Source organism: Puma concolor, chromosome B2, assembly GCF_028749965.1.
Source record: "Puma concolor isolate L17-30 chromosome B2, mPumCon1.1.hap2, whole genome shotgun sequence".
Classification (NCBI taxonomy): Eukaryota; Metazoa; Chordata; class Mammalia; order Carnivora; family Felidae; genus Puma; species Puma concolor.
Window position 1 is genome coordinate 4,474,644 of NC_141671.1, and position 14,132 is coordinate 4,488,775.

General features: G+C 46.5%; 1 protein-coding gene across 12 annotated transcripts in view; it reads right to left on the bottom strand.

The window, feature by feature from the left end:
* The window catches only part of CARMIL1 (capping protein regulator and myosin 1 linker 1), a 311,927-nt gene that overhangs the window by 25,407 nt on the left and 272,388 nt on the right, over positions 1-14,132 (bottom strand). For all 12 annotated transcript variants that reach the window (XM_086706081.1, XM_086706084.1, XM_086706083.1 and 9 more), the window contains one exon: positions 2,521-2,633. In XM_086706081.1, the coding sequence (XP_086562207.1) occupies positions 2,521-2,633 (113 nt within the window). The remainder of the gene's footprint in view (positions 1-2,520; positions 2,634-14,132) is intronic.

Below are 14,132 nucleotides of genomic sequence, written 5' to 3' on the forward strand. Positions count from 1 at the left end.
CCAAGCAAATGCAAAGGGGATAATTATTCACCGCAGGGAAAATAAAAAAGCTGTAAAGGAGAGGAAACACGACGATGGTGTAACTCAGCCATGAATATGTACATGGTCACGATGAAGCGAACACACTGATCTAACCAACAATTATGATAAACCACATAAGATGGGAGACGAAAAGAGCGTGTGTGGTGGGCAGAAGGGTCACGGTGTGTCAGAGAGAAATTATCCTGTATAGTGAGAAGTTAACAGTCATACTATCTAAAACTGAAAAACAGGAAACAGCAAAAAATGTTACTGAAGAATATGGAAGCAAAAATAAAAAAGAAACAGCTAAAGGCATAGGAATTAATTGCCTCTGGGGAATAAGGAGTGGGGAAAGAAACAATGGAGTTGTGTGTGTGTGTGTGTGTCTTTTGGTAAAAAGCTTTGTACAACATCTTGCATTTTAAACTATGAGCATTTATAACTCTGATTTCCAAACTTTGTTCATACAGCTTACAGATTTACCTATGCCTAGCCCTTTACGTACCAAATTGACACATAAAACGAAATGAAACGAAAAACATAAATAAAAACTTCTAGTAGATTCCATCACTATTTGGTGAAAACTGATGTCTAATTCTGTTTGCATACTGGAACATACTCCCAGAGCAGAATCTTTGTAGAGAGTGGATTGTGCACCTTGTAAAATTTGCCCCAACTTTCATTCAAAGCCTGTTACAGAAGGCATCCTACGGACACAGGGAATCACACGGGAGCAGGTGTAACACAAATGGTTCGGATCAAACGTGCATAAACCTCTCCACTGATGACATAACAACTTCTGAACTTTAGGAGGAGGGTCTGCGGTCTGCAGAGATACAGGCCAAGACAGTCCAAATTCATTCAGCCAGCTGTGACTGTAGGCAGACTACAGACTACAGACTGTCAGATGCTGATGTTATCACGAACAGTAAGACCTAGGTGTTGCTTCTGAAGAGAGTAGCATTCTAGGGGGAAAAAAGACTGGAAAGCACATCATGAAAAGGGACTTTCCAGTTGGCTCTGTTTATGTTGGTTTCACTTGAATCTTTTACATTGAAAATACATCTGTCCATTCCTCACACTGTAAAAAATTTAAAGCCGAAGAAACGCTCAAAGGGTGACGTGTGCTCTAACAGAAAAAAAAAAAAAAGGCGGGGGAACCTGGGTGGCTCAGTCGGTTGAGTGTCAGGTCATGATCTCACGGTGCGTGGGTTCAGGCCCCATGTCGGGCTCTGTGCTGACAGCTCAGAGCCTGGAGCCTGAATCGGATTCTGTGTCTCCCTCTCTCTCTGCCCCTCCCCCACTCATGCTCTGTCTCTCTCTCTCTGTCAAAAATAAATAAACATTAAAAAAAAATTCTAGAAAAAAAAAGCGTTGGGTCAGCAGGAGAGAAAGAACAATTAATCTAGGGGGTGGGAGAGGAGCCATCGTGAGACAGCTTCAAAGACTGGGTGACATTTGAGCTGGTTCTTGAAGAATGGGGGCACGGCACCCTTTCTAGCATGCCAGGCTTCAAGGCCAGTGTCCAAGAAGACAAATAATTGGGCCCTGAAGCTTAGAACGTGCAGTTAAGTTATACTGTTACAGATTTAAAAACTTCACTTCTTTCCAACTCACCACTCTGAAGCAAGATAAGGCACGTCCGTCTACAGAAGGGACCAGCTTCTTCCCTACCTGTGCCCAGCTGGCCCACCCTCAGTTTATCAGGATGGTTTCAATTCATTCCTGGATCTGAGACCTCAAGGTGGAGAACACTTCACAGACACAAATGCGTGTTAAGAGCGTATCTGGGGACAGATCTGCATTTCAGTCGGGGATTAAATAACTGGCTACAAATGACGCTGAATGCCTAGAATGTCCTGGGTTAAATGACTGTTAATAAAAGTTCAGAGAAGAACTGTCTTTTAAGGAAACATGATTCAGGAATAAGAAAATGAAGAAACATCTCGGAACCTGCCCCTGACGCCTCTTCGCTATTTCTGTTGTCATTCTGATGCTACTGAGGCTGTGCCATTTAGCAATGCTATGGGGCCCCCCACGGACCTCAAATGATGAACAAGGAGACTTTAGAAATAAGTAATGTCAGCTGTCAAAGTTCACCACCCTGCCATGAAGGGGTCGTGACAGTGATAAAGCCCTAAACAGATACCTTGCTATGTTCTGTGCTCTATTTTGGAACAGCACAATGGTTCGCAAACTGAAGCATGCCTCAGTGTGCCCTGGGGGCTTAATAAAGTACAGACTGCCTGGTCCCACGTCCAGAGTTTCTGATTCAGTGGGTCTGGGGTAGTGGCTTCGGAATTTGCATTTTCAGTAAGTTCCCAGTTGACAGTGAGGATTGCTGGTCTGGAGATCACATTTTGCAAACCATGCGAAGAGGAAATCCCATGTAATGTATATAAATAAAACAAACAAACCTTGGAACAGTAAGTTGAGTTGCAACTTAAGAACTTACAGGTGAATCCAACAGTATTATTAGTGACAGGACTCTGAACTCACTTGGAATCCATCTTGGTCACCTTCTTGGTGAAAAATTCATCCACACCTTCGTCCACTCTCCCCATGAGGCCGTTCTGTTCCCCATCTTGGGAGACTATGCTGGAAGCGCAGACCTGCTGACCAAACGGGAGAAATGGCAATTTACGGTCAACGTCACGCGGCAAACATGACCGTCGCATTCGAGGCACCGCGACAGGGGCCCCGGGAAGGACAGGACTGGCTGAGCAGGGCCCTCACGTGCTACGGGAATGCAAATCGCGTGTACAACTGTGGCAAGGGCAAGAGGCGACAAAAGTGAGGAATGCACCAGGACCGCAGAGCCTGGTGCGGGGTTGACGCTGGTGGGCACGTCAGAGGCGGTGGCTGGGAAGAGCCCAGCTTCCTACAGGCGGAGAGAGCATTGCAGGTGATCTGAGGGCAAAGGGAATGCACGGAAAAAAGGCGGCAGGTGCTAGGGTCTGACTGGAGATGACCCCAGGGGCCAGGGGCCAGCGGAGCGTGGGTGGGTTCAGCTGCTAAGCACAAACCCCGGCAGACGCGAACAGGGGCCACTCGGGTCCCCTCCCCTGCTTCCTTGCTTTCTTGCGGGAAGAAGCCTGATTTCAAGGAGTGAGTACTTATTTGTAGAAGCCAAACCCCATAATTGTATCGCCTGTGACTGGTAGGCATGGTGTAGGATACGATGCTGGTGAGACAGAAGGGAAATCTGCCAGGGGCTTGGGAGCACGGTTTGCTGCAGACAGAGTATATTTTTTCTGCCTGGTTATACGTGGGAGGACGTGATGTGTGAGCTGCAGCGGCCACCTGGGGCTCGAGGGGGTACAAGCCTGAGGACAAAAGCCAACATGTGGAGGACGACCGAGCAGACGGCAGAAAACATCCAGGTGCTGGAGCTTTGCTGCTGAATAAGCCAGTCCTTAATCCTGAGACTTCTGGGTTTCTTGTTGAGAAAATCAGGATTTCTCACTGTCGAAGCCATCTTTAGTCGCATATCATTATCTCTAGCTGAACGAATGCTTTCCAACTAATGATACAAGGACCAATGGTGAACAGTCTTGAATCTCGCACGAAAGAGTGTGGAATTCACTCCGTAGGCGATAGGGACCCCACAGAAGCGTGGCACGGCCCAACCTGTATTTTGCTTAGATAATTCTAGAGCAGCATGAAGTTGGAGAAGCCAGGGACTGTAAGTAGGGGAATCTGATTTTTTTTTTTTTTTACATTTATTCATTTTTTGAGAGACAGAGACTGAGTGAGAACGCGCAGGGGGAGACAGGGAGACACAGAACCCGAAGCAGACTCCAAGCTCTGAACTGTCAGCACAGAGCTGGATGCGGGGCTCGAACCCACGAACCGTGAGATCATGACCTGAGCCGAAGTCGGACGCTTAACCGACTGAGCCCCCCGGGCACCTCTGTAAGTAGGGGAATCTGTTCAGGAACACAAAAGAGAGATTCCTGTAATAGTCTGGTCTGATCTGGAGGAGGTGAGGGGCAAATTAAGGCCTGGAGAAATGAGACTACCAAGAAAGGAGCTGCCTCAGATGATGTCGAAGTTTCTAGGCTGGGTGAATGGGAGCATGATTCTAGGGAACATAGGTCAAAAGGCCAGATTTGGAAAAGACGACGATGAGTGCAATTTCTGACAAGCATCTGAGGTGCTGGGGGAAACCCAGGGTCAGGGGTCCAGCAGACGCTTCAAAGCTTGGGTCTCAGGAGAGGAAATCACTTACCAAGTTAGCAACTGTCTTTGAATGGAAATCTCACAGTGAGCTCAGCAATATGTCTGATTTGTGTCTGCAATGGTGTATTAGGTCAATATTTTACACCCAGCGGTTGCAGGCCCTTGAGAAAGAGGGCTTGTCTTGCCCATTTCTTTGGGCACAAGGGCAAATTCTCCTGCGGCTGGGCTATCTGGTCTGGAGGTCTTGCCACAGAGTGGTGGGGAAGTGGCTTTCTGTAATCCTGATGTGCAAGTGTCAAGTTGCCTCTAGGGAAACTTGGCTGAGGTCTGCAAAGACCTCTGTGTGTGCTGTTTAAAGAAAAAACCGATCATTTGCTTTAGGCAGTTATATCCATTTCACTCGCTGGGAAATCTCCATTATGAATGTGAGCCGCGTGTTTGAGCTCATGTTTGCCAACCGCTGAACATGAGCAGATAACAGATACGGGACAAAAGGACGCTGTGAATAAAAACAATTCTATTTCTCCTCGGGATGGTGCTTTGTATCGGAGCAAGGCTTTCCCGGGTCTTCCAACAGAGCAAACAATCAGCCGAGTTGTAGAATTCAGCTACGGCCAGAGAGCTCACGAGTAACTTTTACCACAGAAGGGCAAGGAGCACCGAACTGGCTCAGGGTTAGCACTTTTCCTCTTGTAAAACAATGGAGGGGGGCTCTCCACGGTAATAATGGTTCCCTGTGTTTGTACGATGCTTCATGGTTTACACGTGTCTTGCACCGTATGACTTCATTTTCATTTGTACCTTCTGCACTGAAAAGGAAAGATAGTTTTATCGTAGTATTTGGTTAGTCACAGCAAACAGGGGGCTCAGAGGGCGAGGGGGACCCACGCAGGTCACCTGAATGATGGATGGGAAGGGTAGGAGCCCAGGACGTACGGTCCTAACACGGGCCTTCCGTCCAGTGCGCCCACGCTTCCCCTCCGAGGCTTCCTCTCAAATTCCCTTTCCCATTCTGAAAAAAGAAAATTACTTTCTACTAGCATAAATTTCTCCTCTAAGCCCTTTCCTTGCTTCCTGCTTTGACATGGAATTCACCGCTAGCACAGCAAGTTCTCTGGGGTCAGGGAGGAAGGACATCGGTGGGTTTCAGTCATGGAGGTCCACGGGGCCCAACAAGCAGCCTGCTTTCCTGTAGGACGAGTGCCTTCAGGGCTGGGTGGACCACACAGGTGATCCCCCAGGCCGACCGGGTCACGCGAGACACGAAGACACTGCGAGCAGAGAGGTTATGGGAAGTCCGGGATCACCAGGAGACCTTCCAGGGGATGTGGTTTAAAATGCATCGGTTAATGGGGCGCCTGGGTGGCGCAGTCGGTTAAGCGTCCGACTTCAGCCAGGTCACGATCTCGCGGTCCATGAGTTCGAGCCCCGCGTCAGGCTCTGGGCTGATGGCTCGGAACCTGGAGCCTGTTTCCGACTCTGTGCCTCCCTCTCTCTCTGCCCCTCCCCCATTCATGCTCTGTCTGTCTCTGTCCCAAAAATAAATAAAAAAACGTTGAAAAAAAAAAAAAACTCTTAAAAAAAAAATAAAATGCATCGGTTAAGATAGGAAGTGGCGATGTCGGCAGCTTGTATGAAGAGCGGCACAAAAACCGAACGTAAAAAGGAAATACAGTTTGTCAAAACGGTTCGAGGTCAAACACACACGCCGTTTCAGCTCAATTTCTAGCAAAAGGAAAGGAAAGGGACATACAGACATCAGAAGTTCTCCGAATCCCATTTGACTTTGGTCTTTGTATCAAGGAGAATACATTTCAGGCTAAAAAGTGTGGCACGGGGACGCCTGGGTGGCTCAGTCGGTTAAGCGTCCAACTCTTGACTTTGGCTCAGGTCACGGTCTTCACGGTCTGTGAGTTCGAGCCCCGCATCGGGCTCTGTGCTGACAGTGCTGAGCCTGCTTGGATTCTCTTTCTCCTCTCTCTCTCTGCCCCTCCCTGCCTCTGTTTCTCAAAATAAATAAACTTAAAAAAAATTTCTTTTTCATTTAAAAAATTAAATAAAAAAATAAGTAAAAAGCGTCGTGTAGTTACTGGGAGAGGGGAGCAGAAGCCCCCTCCCCAGCCAGTCGGAACAGATTGCATCTGTACTCACAGAAAGGCTCTGCAAACAAAACAGGGCATCGGAATGGCTGCTGCCGGTATTTGAAAAATCAAGAAGGTAGATTTTGCGCCTCTGGGGGATGAATACAGGCTAAAAGGACCATTTGTGAGTGCTTAGAGGATAAGCCGGTGATTATGAGCACTAATGACAATTCAGACCACCCTCCGCCAGGATTATGAAGATGAACGTGCCAGGGAGACACCATGGGTGGTGCACCTGGCTTCTGACAGGAGCTGTCAGACCTCTAGTAATGTCTCCACAGGCCGCACGGAGAGAGATGGGCAGGAAGGAAGGACAATTAGTGTATTATTAGTAACTCTGAACACAAACACACACAGAGCGCTAATTAGCGAGCTGAACAGTCCTGGAATTTTACATGCATACATTAGGCAGTAAGAAACAGGCAGCAGTGAGAGCTAAGCGGTCAGATCAGGAAATAAGGGACCTAAAAGACATAAAATGAAGGAACTATAATAAAAACGTAAGGCAAAAATTAATGAGCTTAAGAGGACTAATAAAACTAAAAGATGATTCTCCAAAAAAAGACTAATAAAAGAGCGAGCCTCACAAAATTAGGAGAGAAGCATGAAACTATATCAGAAATGAAAAAAAAACATGGGGCACAGAAACACGATACGGGAGAGATTAAAAAGTTATGAGAATTCTATACACGACTAAATGAACGATTAGACTAAGTGGACAAAATCCTAGAAAAATATGAATGGCCAAAATGGTCTCAAGGAGAATTAGGTAATCTGATTAGATCTATAACAAAAGGCATCAAATCCCTACGAAAGGAATTCTGCACAGAAGTATCACCTGCGCACACACAACACATCGGGCCCAGATGGCTCCCCAGGAGAGGAACAGAAAATCTCTGCTGTGTACAAACTGTCCCAGAGAATAGGAAAGGAGAATTTCTGAACTAATTTTATGAAGATGGTATAATTCTGAAACCCAAAGCAGATGGATGGTCTAGACGAGAATAAGAAAACTATAGATCTCTCTTCTTTACGCACATAGATTAAAAAATCCCAATAAAATATGGTAAACAAAGTCCAGCAGTATATTAAAACAAAGCAAGAATATACACCTGAAACGAATATAACACTGTATGTTAATTATACTAGGATTAAATAAAAAAGCAAGAGTATCATGATTATTAAGAATGGTATACAACATTAGAAAGGTTGGTCAGTGCAATTCACCACGACAGCAAAACAAAAGAGAAAAATAAATGACCAATTTCCAGAACTACTGAAGAAAAAGCCAATCAAATTAAACTGCTATTCATTGAAAACAAATGTAGCAAACTAGGAAGGAAACTTTCTCAACTGATTAAATAACCACAGAAATGGCTACATGCGCCTACCCAGTTTGTATGCTCTCCTCTACTCAGTATCAAAACCCGACCAAGTGAAACACATTATCTTCCCAGATGTTCTTGCACCTGAGGCTCGAAATACGGCTCATCACATGCCTGAGAGTAAAACCAATACCAGTCACTGAGGTGGTTACAGCTATTAAAAAACTCACTCTCACCACGTTTACTCAACACAGTACTGAAAGTCCTGGCCACAGCAATCGGACAACAAAAAGAAATAAAAGGCATCCAAAGTGGTGGAAGAAATACAGCTTTCACTAGACATGATACTATACATAGAAAAATTGCTAAAGATTCCACCAAACAATTATTAGAACTGATAAATGAATTCAGTAAGGTTGCAGGATACCAAATCAATATACAGAAATCTACTGCATTTCCATACACTAATAATAATGTAGCAGAAAGAGAAATTTTAAAAAAACAATCCCAGGGCGCCTGGGTGGCTCAGTCAGCTAAGTGGCCAACTTCGGCTCAGGTCATGATCTCATAGTTTGTGAGTTCAAGCCCCAGGTCGGGCTCTGTGCTGACAGCTCAGAGCCCGGAGCCTGCTTTGGATTCTGTGTTTCCCTCTCTCTCTCTCCCCCTCCCCTGCTCATGCTCTGTCTCTCTCAAAAATAAATAAACATTTAAAAAATTGAAAAAAGAATCCCATTTACCAACGCATCAAAAAGAATAAAACGTCTAGTGATAAACTTCACCATGATGGTGAAACATCTTTACTCAAAAAACTATAGAACACTGAGGAAAAAACTGAAAATGCGAACACAAATGGAAAGAAGGTCCATGCTCATGGATTGGAAAAACAAATATTGTAGGATGTCCATACTATTCAAAGCAATCTACAGATTTAATGCATTCCCTATGAAAATGCCAACAGCATTTTTCTAAAAACTAGAACAAATACTAAAATTTGTAAGGATTGCAAAAGACCCCAAATAGCCACAGCACTCCTGAAAAAGAACAAAACTGGAGGTATCACCACCCCAGATTTCAAGACATACGACAAAGGTGTAATAATCAAAACAGTATGGTACTGGCACAAAAACGGACACACAGATCAACAGAACAGAACAGAGAGCCCAGAAATAAACCCACAATTATATGGTCAATTAATCCTCAACAAAGGAGGCAAGAATATGCAGTGAGAAAAAGACAGTCTCTTCAACAAATTGTGTTGGGACAACAGGACAGCAACATGCAAAAGAATGAAACGGGACCACTTTCTCACATCATAAACAAAAGTAAACTTGAAATGGATTAAGGACCTAAATGTGAGGCTTGAAATCATAAAAATTCTAGGAGAGAACAGACAATAATTTTATGACCATCGGCCAGAGCAACAATTTTCTAGATATGTCTTCTGAGGTAAAGGAAACAAAAGCAAAAATAAAACTCTTGGGACTACATCAAAATAAAAAAACTTCTGTACAGCAAAGGAAACAATCAACAAAATTTAAAGACAACCTACTGAATGGGAGAAAATATTTGCAAATGACATATCCCTTATAGGGTTAGTGACAAAGATATATAAAGAACATCTACAACTCAACACACACACACACACACACACACACACACACACACACACACACACCAAATAATCCAGAAGACACAAACAGACACTTCTCCAGAGAAGACATCCAGGGGGCCAACAGACACATGACTACATGCTCAACATCACTCATCATCAGGGGAACGCAAAACAAAACCACAATGGGGTATCGCCTCACACCTGTCAAATCAAACACAAGAAACAACGAGTGTTGGTGAGGATGTGAATAAAAAGGAACCCTCATGTGCTGCTGGTGGGAATGCAAACTGGTGCAGTCACTGTGGAGAACAGTATGGAGGTTCCTCAAAAAACTAAAAAAAGAATTCCCACATAATCCAGTAATTTCACTACTGGGTAGTCACCCAAAGAATACGGAAACCCTAATTCAGAAAGCTATCGCACCCTTGTGTTTACTGCAGCCTTATTCACAACAGCCAAATGGCGGAAGCAGCCCAAGTGTCCACCTATAAATGAGTATATAAAGAAGATATGGTATACATAAGGTATGGAACATTGCTCAGTCATCGAAAAGAATGTAATCTTGCCAAATCTTGCCAGAGACATGGATGGAGCTCGAGTGTATTATGCTAGTGAAGTCAGAGAAAGACAAATACCGTATGACTTCACCCGTATGTGGAATACAACAAACAGGAAAAAAAAGAGACAAACCAAAAAACCAAATCTTAACTACGGAGAATACAATGATGGTTCCCAGAGGGAGGTAGGGGGGAGGAATAGGGGAAATAAATGAAGAGGACTGGACAAGACGACATTGAAATTCCTTCCAGCCTTGTGGTACCGTCATTCGAAGCACATGGGAGATGACGGATTACTGGGATTTGGTCGGTTTTAATTAGAGTTGGCTAGCTTCGTCCCTGGGCTAAGCAGTGTGGGGCCGCGCCAGAAACGGGGCCGGCTAACGCTGACGTGTCAGGTGGAGCAAAGCCACTGCATGATGTACGGTAATAACTCAGAGGATGACCACAGGCAGGTCGGTTACTTGCCCTGGGCGTCCCACTGCCTTGAACAAGGAGTAGATCGTCCGTAGAATTCCTTCCAGTGGAGACGCAGCTAGTTAGCTGCCCGCGCAGCTAGAACCTGGCTTCTGAATCTCATTCTGCTGTGCAGATTTTTTTTAACACGCTTATTTTTGAGAGAGTGAGCGAGAGAGCAGGGGAGGGGCAGAGAGAGAGGGAGAGAGAGGATCCAAAGCAGGCTCTGTGCTGAGAGCAGCGAGCCCGACGCGGGGCTCAGACCCACCCGCCGCGAGATCATGACTTGAGCCAAAGTCTGACGCTTAACCCCTGAGCCACCCAGGCGCCCCTCAACGGTTTTTCCTTTAGGGGATGCTTTTCCCCTGTGGGGGCGCCAGGTGAGGGCAGCAGAGGCGGTAGCTAACGGGCAGTGGATGGGTACGAAGCCCGGGCGAGCACGCTGGCCCCGGCCCGTTGGGCGTCACGGTCAGATTCTCAGGTTCCCGAGGGGCAGCGACCCGGCCAAGCTCTGGCTAACGGTATCACTGTCAGACCGGCCTATCAAACCTCCTGGCGTGAACCTGAGTGCCTCCCATCATCCTCCGGCTGAGCGGACGGGACTCCAAGGACCAAAGATGAGGAAGAACCGTAAACGAAAGCAGCCTGGGTCCCCGAATGACCTCCGTGGGGTCCCCTGGCCAGACATGCGCGCGTCGGACTATGATGTGAGCAAGAGGCACATTCTAAAATACCAGGGACTTGTCCTAATATCCACCCCCACTACCGTTCCCTCTCCCACCGGTCGTGCCCTTCCACAGGTACGCGGGCACACCCTGGTGCTGGGGAAACGGCATCGCCACTCTTCTTTACCCACGTGAAGCTCCCAGCCCCGAGGCAGACTCTCTAAAAGTCATTTCCACTAGGGGCGTAATTTTTGAATGTGAATTTTTATAAAATAGTTGGCTTGCTCCTTAACGAAATCAGTAAAAAAGTCACCAAAGTAGAGTGGCTAAGGGTCATACGCATCCATTTCTAGGGACAGTCTTCTCTTCTCCTCCACTACAGTGTCAGGGAAGGGGAACAGGAGACAAAGGGGAAAGCAAATATTAATATAGTAAAGATAGTTAATATTAATAAAATGGGAATACTAGCTCTGAGGAACAATATTTACATTTAATAAAGGACTGTATACTTTTATTCCATTTTTTCTCATGACAGCTCAATAATGTGGGCAGGATTTTATTTTATTATTTTTTAATGTGCATTTATTTGAGTGTGAGCAGGGAAGGGGAGAGAGGGGGAGAGAGAGAGAGAGAAAGAGAGAGAGAATATGAATCCCAAGCAGACTCCACACTGCCAGCCCAGACCCCGATGTGGGGCTCGAACCCATGAGCCATGAGATTATGACCTGAGCCGAAATCAAGAGTTGGGCACTGAACTGACCGAGCCCCCCAGGCGCCCCAGTGCTGGTATTTTAGAAGCAAGCTTAGAAAGATCCCATGTCCAGACACACATTACCAGGGAAAGAGAGAACCTGCCAGAGCTCCAGCTCACGTCTGTCTCTCACAACTACACTCCGAGATTCAAGTCTACAGACAAAGCAGTCACAATGTAATGTTGAAGTGTTCTTACATACACATTAATGAAATGCAAAAAAAGAAGAAACTGGTATATTTTATCTCGTCATTAAAATAAATTGGGGTTTTTTTTTGGTTTGTCTTTACAGAGGTTCAGTAAAGACTTAAAATGTACAGGTAAAATGTCTATATCAATTATTCCTAAGATGTCTGGTAGTTTAGAAGCACTGTAGTTTGACCAAAGATTGAATTTTTATTATTTTTTAAAAATAGTTGTCTACTCTTCATATCTATGTAGATATTTATTTGTGTATTTTTGGCACAGGAACCAAAGTTACGACACAGTAATCCAAGTTTGGCCCCACAGAAACGGACACGTTGGCATTTAACTTAGCCTTGTGGGCTATCAGAGTGCATATGTGGCCTTTGTCCTGGTTCCCGACACAGAGTTTCTAAAATCCTTGCCATCTCCTGAGTGACAGAGCTAATGGGGGCATCTTTTGATACTTAGAGCAAGCCCTTTCCAACCGTTTCTGAGTTTACGATAAAAAGCTTGGGGGCCCCTAGGCAGCTTCAGGATAAGGGCTGGTTGTCAGAAAAACCAGCCACATAATAGGACAGCTAGAACTTCCAGCCCGATCCCTGACCCCGGGGAGGGATGAGGGCCTGGTGACGGAGCTGGTCACCAACGACCAACGATTTCATCGTGCCCAAGCCTACTTAACGGAACCTCCACGAACACCCCCAAGTGATGAGGTTGGCAGAGCCCCCGGGACACACGGAGGTGTGTGTGTGGGTGACCTGCCCAGAGAGGGGCTTCTCTCACCTCAGCCTACACATCTCACCCATGTGGCTGTCCCTGAGCTGCGTCCTTTACGATCAACTGGTAGTAGTAAGTAAAGTGTCTTCTTGAATTCTTCTAGCAAATTATCATACCTGGGGAGCAGCGTGTGGGACCCTCTCTAGAATTTACAGTCAGCTGCTCAGAAGTACAGATGACACGCTGGGACTGGTATCTCAAGTGGGGGTGCCCCTGAGCCCCTAACCTGTGGGGTCCAGCTTAACTCCAGGTAGTGCCAGAGCTGAACTGTAGGACGCTCAGTTGGTGTCCAGAGTCGAAGAATTAGTTGGGGAAGGGGGTGCCGGGTGGGGGAACCCACACATTTGGCATCAGAAATGCTAAAAGTAAAAAGAAAAGGAAAGCCACACCTTGGCTGTGAGCATTCTGATACTTAGGAAGGCTCGTAGGGGCATCCGAGGTCAAGGGCAAGCGCTAGAAAGTTAGAACAGACTTAGGACAGACGGAGTCTCCTCGGTCCCAGCAAAAGCAAACCAAGCAGCCACAGAAGTGACCGTCGCTACGGAACGCTAGTGAGGAAGACAAACCGTCAGCCCCTCATCCTCAGCTGAAAATGGGGATGTCGCGGCCTCAAGACACAGGAAGATACTTTGAAAACCGCAAGCGCTGTGGCATCCGAGGTTCGTCCAGTTTCGCCGCGAGCCCAAAGGGAAGCGAGCCGTGCCAGTTTCTCACCTGCCAGACCTCTGGGAAGAAGCCAGATGGCCTCGGAGCCATGGCCACAGCCCTCCGCTTCAGGACACAGCCCGGGTCCCGGCAGGGCTCCCAGGATGGGACAGCCCGAGCCCACGCGGCCCGGCCCCGCCGTGGCCGAAGCTAAACCCTCCGCGGCGTATGCCTGGTGCGTCCCTCCACGAGGACCCTATCTCAGCCGTCTTCCCTCCCCTTCTTGGTTTTTAAATACGTCCACAATATTCTCTTTCTGTGGGTCACTGACTTCATCAAGGAAACACTTCCGCCGCCGTTTTGCGTACAAGTTACGCTGCTAATGACTCTCTACGCGGAGAGAGCCACAGAGGGGCCGTTTATTCAGTAACCACCTCGAATCCAGAGTGGGGGAGGTCATCTTTTCCCCTATCTAAAAAGGCCTCATTTAAAAAAAGTTCGGGGCGCCTGGGTGGCTCAGTCGGTTAAGTGTCGGACTTCGGCTCAGGTCATGACCTCACGGTTCGTGGGTTCGAGCCCCGCGTCGGGCTCCGTGCTGACAGCTCAGAGCCCGTGGAGCCCGTTTCAGATTCTGTGTCTCCCCCTCTCTCTCTGCCCTCCCTCACTTAAGCTCTGTCTCTCTCTCAAAGATAAACAAACACTTAAGAAATTAAAAAAAATAAAAATAAGATTTGTAAAAGTGTATTCTAAGAATCTGTAACAGTGGACTAAAAAGTTAAAATCAAGTAAATCAGGAAACAAAGCACTAAAGCTG